Here is an 11,030-nt window from a genome sequence, read left to right on the forward strand (position 1 = left end):
AACAAAAATGATCATAGCATAACAAAAATCTACCAGGCATCCACCACACCATCATAACAATCACGAAGCCAACAATGAAAAAAAAAAACCCTAAATCAAGCATGAGGCCTTCACACCCAATCAGCCAAAATAAACCACAAAACCAGAAGAGGGATTACTTCTTCTTTGATTTTCGCCTACGCCACTTCTTCCACTAAGGAAAAAGCTTTTATGAATTTTAGTATTCACATTTAAACCATATAACTCAAGAAACTCCTCCAAGAGCTCATCAAACCATCTCCAGCATCCCCACAAGGTGAAGAACCATATCCATCCAGCCAATCCAATTGATCCACACTATTTTCAATCACATTTGAAGACAATTTGGCCTTCAATTCATCGGAAGACATAAGCTCAATTAACACATAAACAAAGGCTCCCTCTCAATCCCCCTCAAGTTACACAATACACATCAAGCCCACAGAAGCAACAATATTTTCATGACATTTCACCAGCATATAAAAAATCAGAACATCTATAGAACCAACAATGTTATAAGCCATAGGATTTAAGGAAATCATAATACCACCAGAATTTGTAATAACATCATATTCATTTCCATCATCAAATAAAATGAAATTGTCACTAACGTTAAGCAAAAAAAGTATCAGTTTCCTAAATCTCTCCAACACCCTCAGGGAGCGCACAATTATAATTCACAGACATAATCGACTAATCAACCCCCATAATAACCTATGGGTCATCTCCCACAACAACAACCAATTCAGTTCCAGAATGAACTGACACCCCACAATACTCGCCACCACCACCTAAATGATCACCAATACCCTCCAAAAGCGCTATAGTTAGAAGCTCAGTCACATCATTAACATCCTCCACCACCAAATTATTAACATGCAAAGAAAGATTTGAATTAGGAATAGCAACATTAAACTGATTATCCTTAACAACATTAGTGTTGCCATCAAAAGTATTAAGAGAATTAGCATTAATAGGAGCATTCTCCTGGATAGAAGTCAAGAGGGGACAAGCTTCTCTCAAATGACCAATACATTTACAATGAACACAAAAATTATGAAAAACTTCCATCTCAACAAGTTGAATAAAGCCAATTTTTTGGGCCAATCCACACTCTATCAGGATACTTTTTTGGTGATGTCAAGTTCTACCAACACACATGCAACAGACGGACTACGCCCTAAAGAAGCTGCATTATCAACCTTTAATGGCTGCCCAAACAAGGTTCTCAATCCATGAAGGATATGATGGGAGAAAAATTGCGGCCCCAACTTTGGAAAGGAAATCCAAATCGGGATCACAGGTGACTCAACACCAATATCAAAAATGGGGACCATTTAGTTAGCCCCATGTAGCAATGGATAATGAAATAGGATCGATGACAAAACCCCTACTGTAATCTAGATCATTCACCAGCTTAATCTGGACATGCGACATATTCAACGACATAAACAAGAAATCATTTAGTTTCAGGTTGAAAAAGAACCTACGGATAGATTCGATGGAAGGACAACGCGAGGAGAAAAAACCAACCAAAGCGAATTTAAAGGGCACTGCCAGTGAGAGGATCTCCTCCTCCAAAATCCAAAGAGAGGGCAAACCTAAAAAAACAGTCGATTTTGACTCCGAAAAGCAAGCATTAAAAGGATTTCCAGATAAGGCCTCCAAAAATGAATGCGATTTCAATGAAACATCCAAAAAACCAAGATTCTTCAAGCGTTTCACAACCATTCTGGCCGTAGCAGTCCGGAGGTGGACTAAACGGGAAAAAAGGATCACAAAACCGCAAAAACAACAAAACAATGAAAGGGAAAGAAGCTCCCTTGAAATGACCACCAGCACGGTGCCGGACAGCGCCGCAGAGAAAGCATAGAAAATCCTAATGGAACGGGGGTGAGATGCGGAAGCAAATGTTAAAATATATTATAGCATTGTTATTCTACGTATGAATGATAAATAGGTTACATGCAAATATCCTCATCATTGACTTCAAAGTATAATAAATTTATATTATAATGAAGTTAACATATTGTACAATCATTGATATGTAATTTTTAAAGTTGAATAATCATTTCACAGATATAAATATTGAACTATTTTCATATAATACAATTTAAAAAACTCATTCAATAAATTCAATCAAAGCAAGTTTATCACAATGACAGAATTTTTCCAAAAAAATTTTCTTTAGTATATATAAAGAATATTGATAATTGATTGGAGACTTATAATATTCACATATCATTTGATGTTAATTCTCATTTTTAAATATTACCGGAACACAGTTCATCTTGATTTGTTGTTTGGGAATTTTGGTTACCTGCCCAGAGGTCTTGGTTCCAAGTTTACGTAAGTGATGGGTGTTAATTTGTCTAATCGGCTCAAAAATGGACTATTGCAGTGAAGAATGAGCTTTTTTTAGTAGCAGTGGTAATAGATTTAATTTGGATTCTTACAGATGTATAATACCCAAAAAAATGAATTACTAACATAGCATCATAATCTTTAATATTACGAGCAATGTATCTTAATTATTTTTTTTATCAATAAAAAAATTAATCAATATTCATTGTCAAATCTTAATCTTAGATTACTTAGGCATAATCTTGGGATCATCAGTTAGCTCAAAGTACGCAGCCTAAGGGTGTAAACAAGTTATGTCGAGCTCGAGTCACCTCTAACTTGAGCTTGAACTTGATTAAATAACTAAGTTTGAGCTCGAGCTCGAGCTTATTTCATGAGTTTGAGTCAGCTCATAAATTGGCTAACTTATTTTGAAAGAGAGAAAATGATTATGATTCAAACAATTAGTATAATAAAATGATAAAAAGAATGAAAATTTAGAAGAAATATAATAAAAGCTGCTTAATAAAAGAAAGTAAGATATGATTTTTAAAGATTTTAAGCAATTCTTTACTTAAAATACTTAATGCTAATATAATTTAAGTTCATTTTACATTAAAATTTTTTAAACGAGCAAGCTTGTAAGCTAACGAGTCAAGTAAATGCTAGCTCAAGCTTGACTCATTAGCTTATCGAGCTCAGCGCGCTCATGAATCATATATTGAGTTAAGCCCATGTTAGCTCACAAATAGGCTTGACTCACTTAACCTCTCTCAACCCAAACAATAATTTTGTTTAGGCAAAGAGTTTTTGACCAAGAAGCATGAATGGACCTTCCCTAATCTTGCTCAATTGTACTTAAAAATCTTAGCCTGGTCCATGTTAGGGATTATAGGAAAATTATTTTCATAACCAATGAAAACATTAAATATTTTTTCTGAATTAACACAAACTAATCAAATTACTAAGCATTCATAATTTGGTCAACTGTAAGCTATGATTTCTGTAGAATTCAAGGCCCATAAACATTGACCATGCACTAATCCGGATTCTAAATGCAAGCAAGGCCTCCTTGCCTCATATGCTTCAAATTCTCTTAACACAAATAGTAGAAAATACGAAGAGACATTTAGGGCTCTCTTTGTAGTGAGATTTCACATATTAGAGTTAGAAAATAATGTGGTCCTCTTTAACTCTTTAGCTTTCATTATGTTTGAGTTCTTAATAGTGAACAAATTTCTCTCTTATCAAATAAAGTAGAAAATTATATCATCCTTCACCTGCATATACTGCTATAATGCTATATATATATATATATATATGGCACTTTTATTGTACATTTAGAGATAAATTTTTTGCTAGTCACTTTATGTTGGAGTGAGATTATTGTAGATCTAACTATGATATATTTTGATATTGATAATATATCTATGAATAACAAATATAAAATATTTTTTAAAAAAAAACATGGATGTAATAAAATTTATAGTTTAGTTTTGAATAATATTTTTTCTTGAAATGAGCAAATTAACTCGCAAACTAATATATATCATAGATGAGTAATTTCTTTATATATATATATATATAGTGATCCATTTGGAAGACAAGAAAGTGAAGTCAACCACGACACCATATTTCTTCCTTTTCAGCATGCGGGCAAAGAAAAAATGGTGTTGTCTACTTAATAGATGCAATGACTTTCCATTAAAGGAAAAATGGTAACTACTCATTCAAATGTCAAGCGGAAAACCATTAGAAAAAATACGGTTTAAAGTACGCTTATATATGTACTATTGATAAAAGCTCGATCTCCTGCAAATAGTTATACCAAAGCAATTGATTGATATAATTAGAAATAAACTTATATATTTATGTTTTGGCTATTTTTTATTTTTTTGAAGAAAAATTTTTGTACAAAATTAGTAATTAATTCAGTTTTTTACTTTTTACAAAATTTTAAAATTAAATCTTCGAATTCTTTTTTTTTTTTTAGGGTTTAGGAATTCGACTATCAGAGCTCAACACCAAAGACTGTCCTATTAAGGAAAAATTATTAGGTTCGGACACCTGACGTAACTCTACATCAGGACGCCAATAACATGTCGCCACGTGCTCTTACTCTTTACAGTGCGGCCCAACGACCCGACCCAGGCCGGAATTGCTAGTTATTGCTCGGTATTGCTAGGTATTGTTCGATATTGTTATATATTGTTTGGCAATAATGAGAAATATCGCTCTGTCAAGACCAATACCTAGCAATACCGAGCAAAACTTAGCAAAACTGGGATATTGCTCGGTATTGCTAGGTATTGATCTTGACAGATTGGTATTTCTCGTTATTGCCGAGCAATACTGAACAATACCTAGCAATACGCCGGTCTTCACAAATCAGCCAATACGTAGCAATACCGGGTCCGGGTTGTCGGGCCGTACGATAAAGAGTAAGAGCAAGTGGCGACATATTATTGGTGTGCATACCTAATAATTATTCCCTATTAAGTGGGTTTTGTCAGTTCGGAAGGTGAGGGCATGCGGATCGGGTAGGTGGGCGGGGAGATCATTTCTGTACAGGATTTCTGAGCTGCCGTGTCAAACCTGCGTGATCCAAAAAGTGCAGTGTCGGATGTATAGTGTGATTAGTTTCACGGATAAATAGCTTGATTAGCCTCCAATGGAGTAAGCTGGTCTGCTAAGTGCTAACCTGTGCTAACCTAATTTCCTTTGCTTCTATAATCCGAGCAAGAAAGTAGAAAATGGCCGACCTTTATCGTAACGCCGATCAAGTCAAGTTTTACGCCTCGATCCGCCCGACCTACCCGCCTGAGCTCTTCGACTTCGTCGCCTCCAAAGCACCGAGTCGCCAACTCGCCTGGGACGCCGGAACGGGGAGCGGCCAAGCTGCCGTTTCCCTCTCCTCTCTCTTCGACTCCGTCGTCGCAACTGACTCCAGCCCCGAGCTGATCTCTCACGCCCCAACACACCTATCCAACATCCGCTTCGTCGTCACACCGCCCTCGCTTTCCCTCCCCGATCTCCACCGCCTCGTGGCACCACCTGGCTCCGTCGACCTCATAACCGTCGCTACGGCTCTGCACTGGTTCGACATCCCGGCCTTCTTCGGACTGGCACGATCGGTCCTCCGCCCCGGAGGAGTGTTAGCCGCGTGGTGCTACGACGGCTTCGTGAACATCGACGGGGGGAGGGTGGATGAAATCTATCGGGGATTGATGGAAGCGACGTGGCCGTACGTGGATGAGAAAGTCAGGGCGATGGTTGTGGAGGGATATGCAGGGGTGGAGTTTCCGTTCGAAGCGGTGGAAGGGGTGGAGGAAGGGACGGCGCCGGTGAGGAGGTTTGCGGTGGAGAGGGAGCTGGGATTGGAAGGACTGATCGCTCTCTTGAAGACTGGGACGGGGTATCAGAGGGCGAGGGAGGCGGGTGTGGAGGTGCTTACGGAGGAGGCGGCGGATGAGCTAAAGAGAGCTTGGTTTGAAGATGGTGAGGAGGTCAAGAAAGTGAAATCTCCGATTAAGCTAAGAATTGGAAGGATGGGATCGAGCTAGTCTGCAATAATGATTAAGCAAAATATTGGGGATCCATAGATCGGCGGGGAGCCTAATAAATGTGTTTAGAGTTAATTAATGTGTTTGATGGTGCTTTTTATTGCTGTTTAGAGTAATTCGTCCGCTTCCTTCAGGTTGTAATGGCGCTCCCAAGCCTAATAGATTATAAATTTGCTGTTAATGCTGTTAAGGCCCATTTAGTCGTTTAGTCATTTTGATATTCATACTTATAGATATTTAATTTTAAGATTGATAGGTCATCCAAAATCAGCTTGATATGGCACAAATTTCGATGCATGTTTGAGATTTACATACATACCACTTAATACTATTATATTTACATATTTAACACCTAAAATTTTAATATTACATACATAACACCCATAGTTCATTTTCATATCAAATATGAGTGGTAGAAATGAAATATATGAGTGGAAGGAAAGAAATATAAGTGGTATATTTGATATTAAAATAATATAGGTTGGTATGCATGTAATTATATATATATATATATATATAATAATAATAATTCAAGCTTCTCAACGAGACAAACCTAATAAGCCCAAGATTGCTTTAATTATCATAACATTATGACACTTAAAAGTTGAACGACTGCTTTAAAAGGGAATAAATAGCAGCTATTTAATTAGATAATGAATATAGCTTCAAATAGAATTTATTTAATTCTATGGGTCGAGAATTTTCAAAGGAGAAATATCCTATAATTAGTTATTTCTAGTGTACATGGGAACACTAAATAATAATAATAATAATAATAAAACTAGGAACACTATCTATTGATAAATCAATGCTTGAGTTCAAATTATGTAGGATTAATGAAGATTTGATCAAGACAAAATTAAAATGTTTCTTATAGGATCAATGTAGCCCATGAAGGAAATGTAAACTCACGAGTATCGAAACAAACATGAAAGAGGGATTTATAATTCCAAACTAACCATAAGAAAATGCCCAAGATTTTACATGAAGTGTCATGTGGTGACAGCCACCAAGAAGAAAAGGTTTAAGCAGATGTAATAAAGTGAGGAATAATCTATCTAGTAGTTATAATGTCCATGATTAAGAACACATAGTTCCATTGTCCCAAGTTCGTCAATACCCTTAATCTATTTAGTCATATAGCAACTTGGATCCTTATCAGCAATCATAGGCAATCTCATCCAAAGGGACTTCATAGACCAAGAGAATGGACCTAATTCTGAACATAGATGTAAATTACACTCTATTATCAAAGAGAGAAACTAAAATTGGACTTTTAATACCTCATAATGGTGCATTTCAAGGTTGACAAGGCTATGTAGGCTATAGGGCTAATGGGTATAAAAGGACTATACCTTTTCCATGTGATTGAGATGACACCCATACTATGGTTATAAGTTAATCATCTCGGAAAAAAATGCCTAAATATTTTCTTAATTTGGTAGAGAAGATGGGGCATATGTGGAAGATCTATCTCAACATAGTTATCCTATCATCAGAACATATTATCTATCTCCAAAAAGCAAACTTGTCCTTACAGATCTCAAAAAAGACACGACTAGCAGGGGTCAAAATATAAAGAGTATGATCGCATTATTAGATAGAATAAAACAGTCACAAACCTTTACACTCTATGCAAGAAGGTCAATAGAAGAGCAGATAGAATCATACATATGATTATCCAGAAAAAATAGTGGCTTTTATCTAAAAATTTCAATAGATAATAATATATATAATTTGATAGTCATGAGATTTCCTTCATTCGATATATCAGTTCGAGTACGGTTTATTTGATGTGGGTGTTGGTTTCTCACAGGCGCACACCCCCATGGTTAATTATATCATAGGCCTTAGCTCGAGAATTATCTTAATTAGGGATGTCATTTTATCCTCTTCTTAGTTTTGTGTGTAGTGGGATTCATATACTCTTCTAATCCAAGGGAGATATGCTTAACAGACTAATCAACACACTCAATAATTATGCAATCATCCAATTGGTATGAGGGAAAGAAATTAGGAAAGGAGATGTCACCGAAGTATATATGCGCAAAAGATGAAAGCGGCTCCATTAATGTGACATGGATAAATGGCATTTATTGCCTCCCAAGAATGAAAAACTTACTTAATGATAAAGCATACAACAATATACTTATATCGCTAGCCTTTGATCCTAAATCTATAAATGGTGTACTGTCCTTTGAGTAATAACGCCCTCGACCTAACTAATGAAAGACAATAAGGGGAATTAACTTAAATCCCATCAGGGTCTAAGAAGCCCCAACCTGGATTTACCACCTTGCTCGAAAAGATGTACAAGCTAAACTTTCACCTAGCATCTTAAATCCATATAATCTCATCTTATGCAAATGCAAGAGTGGTGGGAGGTATAGAAAAAGAATGGGTCGTAAGCCCTCTATGTGATAAAATAAAATATACATACTTGACTTAAGCTATGCATGAAGGGTAGGGCTAATCAGAATTAGCCAATAGCCATTGTTAAGTGGACTATGCTTAAAATATTAATCATATTTTAAAGATTAATCCAAGAGTGATTATGCACTAGTTTTAAAAAATTTGTTTATTTTAAGTTCCATGTATATTTTATCTTACTTAGAAAAATTGTATCTTTATAAAAAAATTAACATCCTAAGAACCTAAAGTGGACTCCATTTGAGCCACCCTAAAGCAAATCAATGAAAAAAATACCTAAGAAAAGCATACAATTCTAGTGCGCAATCAATATAAACACACTAATTATCACATAATTTATAAGGAATGAATGGCCAGAAATATACCTGAGTTCTACAATACACCCATGGAAAAGAGAAAAAGGGTAACTGAGCTATATCATAGCTATAACTTAGCCTGAAACTATACAAAAAAGAAATGGTGTGTTGGGTCTTAATTAATCTTCACATGTTTTAACTCCTGCCTTTTGAAATACCCACACACCTACATTACTTTTCTAACTAAAATTTTATATGAAAAAGAAAAATTATAAAGGCTCCCTACGAAATAGAGAATAACATAATTATTATAAAATAATCATATGTCTACATCCAGACCTAATTCTTAGGACCACATTCCCAAGGGCTTAGCAATCCTCGTGATACCTATTAAATAGCACATTTATGATAATGATTGTAGCGTTTTAATTTACCCTTTAAGAATGTGGCCACGTGTAGAATATATCTCTATAAAAATTTGAACAACTTAAGAGCAAGTGCTCACTTATCAATTCACAAAATAAAAAATAAATAATTTAAAATAATCCAAGCTAGAAACACAAAATCACATCAACCCAAATATAAAGTATAAAATTTAAAAAAAAAAAAATTAAAAAATATTATTCTAACTACACTCTATCCTAGGATGACTACAAAAAAGTGTAATATACAGCACCTAAGTGTGTGCACAATTAATGTTACCTAGCTACCCCAATTTAAGTAAATGGTTCAAGTTGCAAGGTCAAATTCATATTGTTTAATTTATTAACCAAAAATTTCTCTTTAAGTGATTAGCCATTTAAGGTAAATTAATTATAACTCTACTTTAGCATAGATCATTAAGTTATAAAGAGTCCAAATACACGAGTCCTATCATATACTAGAGTTTTAAAGAATTGAAGGTCAAATGATCCATCCTCAATCCTACACCTAACTAATGCTAAAGTGGTTATAAGACTAAAAGGATAGTTAGACCCTCTTTAGTTTCCTAGGACTCGAAGTAAGGTAAATAGGTGACACACCAACGTAAACATATTGCCCACCATTAAAAAAAATCTTAGACTTCCTATGTCTAAGATTGATCAATTTTAAAAGGATGATATATGGATGGAAGACTCACTGCCTAAAAATATATGAGGGTTCTACCTGACTTAGGTTTTGATACTTATATGGTTAAAGAATTGGATTTAGCTCATAAGGGTAGCTTTAGATTTCTAGAACAGAAATCATTTGTGTAGATCTTGAGACCATTCTACCTTAACTTATGAGGTCAGTGGCATTGTCAAAATGTGCATGAGGACTAAGACCTTCATAAAACACGTAGTCCTATAGCTCGAGGTAGTTCAATCTATAAATTTTGTTGACGTAGTTTGTACTGATTAATTGATTTGATTATTTTTAACTTGGATGATTGATTTAGTTTGATTAATTGGTTAATTATTAATTTATCATCAATCATTTATGTTAAGTAACGATTACATTTATTTATAATTACATGCACCACGATTATGAGGTTTATTTCATCACCCTTGGGGCTAATTTAAAAGTCTCATAAGCCAGTGTTACCCAATAATTATATCTTGATTTGTGTTTGAATTAGCTTGCACATTTAGATTAATTTAATTTGTTGATCAGTGATTTATTAAGCAATTATTTAAGTTAGGTGGTAATTATCTTTGGTAATATATATATATATACACACACGCATGAAGATAGCATTTATAAGTCTAAATCTTGACATGAATTTCAGCATAGCACTCCCTAGCCATAAGCAAATTCCCATAAAATTTTAAAATAGCATTTATATTCTTATTATTCATTCGATAATTTTGATTTATAAATGAACTCGACCATCAATATTAAGTAAATAATATTTTTAGCCTCAAATCAAGTGCTAAAGCCATACATTATAGCTCTCATTTTGACTGTTGAAAGCTCAAAGGACGCCTTTTCCCAAGTTTCTAATGAAAATGACATTATAGCTATCATCTTTAATGATTATATGTTGAAATTATATATATCTTAAATATATTTAAAATAGGATTATTAATATAATTGATACGTCATGCGAAAATTAACTTGATCGGACACGAATCTCGAGGCAAAAATCAAGTTGGAAACTTCAAAAATTAAATATGGGAGCACCTGAGCTCCTATTTCAGCGAGCTTATAGTCAAACTGAGCGTCTCGGAAATACGAATCCAACGACACCAAACGCGACCCAATCCGAGTCCAAATGGGTCCAAATCATGGATCCGAAGCGTTGTTGGAAGGTTCAAACCACTATTTGAGTTACCAAACGGACTCCTATTTTGACGAGCTTATACTCGAATCAAGGGCTCGATGAGACGAATCCAACAAGCCCAAGATCACAGAATTC

At 34.9% G+C, this 11,030-nt stretch overlaps 1 protein-coding gene across 1 annotated transcript; it reads left to right on the top strand.

Moving 5' to 3' along the window:
* The first annotated feature begins 4,635 nt into the window (after nucleotides 1-4,635).
* LOC110108649 (putative methyltransferase DDB_G0268948) lies at nucleotides 4,636-6,114 on the top strand. The gene has a single exon (XM_020839374.2). It carries the CDS (start codon nucleotides 5,115-5,117, stop codon nucleotides 5,922-5,924), a length of 810 nt encoding a protein of 269 aa, XP_020695033.1. The 5' UTR covers nucleotides 4,636-5,114; the 3' UTR covers nucleotides 5,925-6,114.
* The last annotated feature ends 4,916 nt before the right edge of the window (nucleotides 6,115-11,030 follow it).

This window comes from Dendrobium catenatum, unplaced genomic scaffold, assembly GCF_001605985.2.
Source record: "Dendrobium catenatum unplaced genomic scaffold, ASM160598v2 fragScaff_scaffold_54, whole genome shotgun sequence".
Lineage (NCBI taxonomy): Eukaryota > Viridiplantae > Streptophyta > Magnoliopsida > Asparagales > Orchidaceae > Dendrobium > Dendrobium catenatum.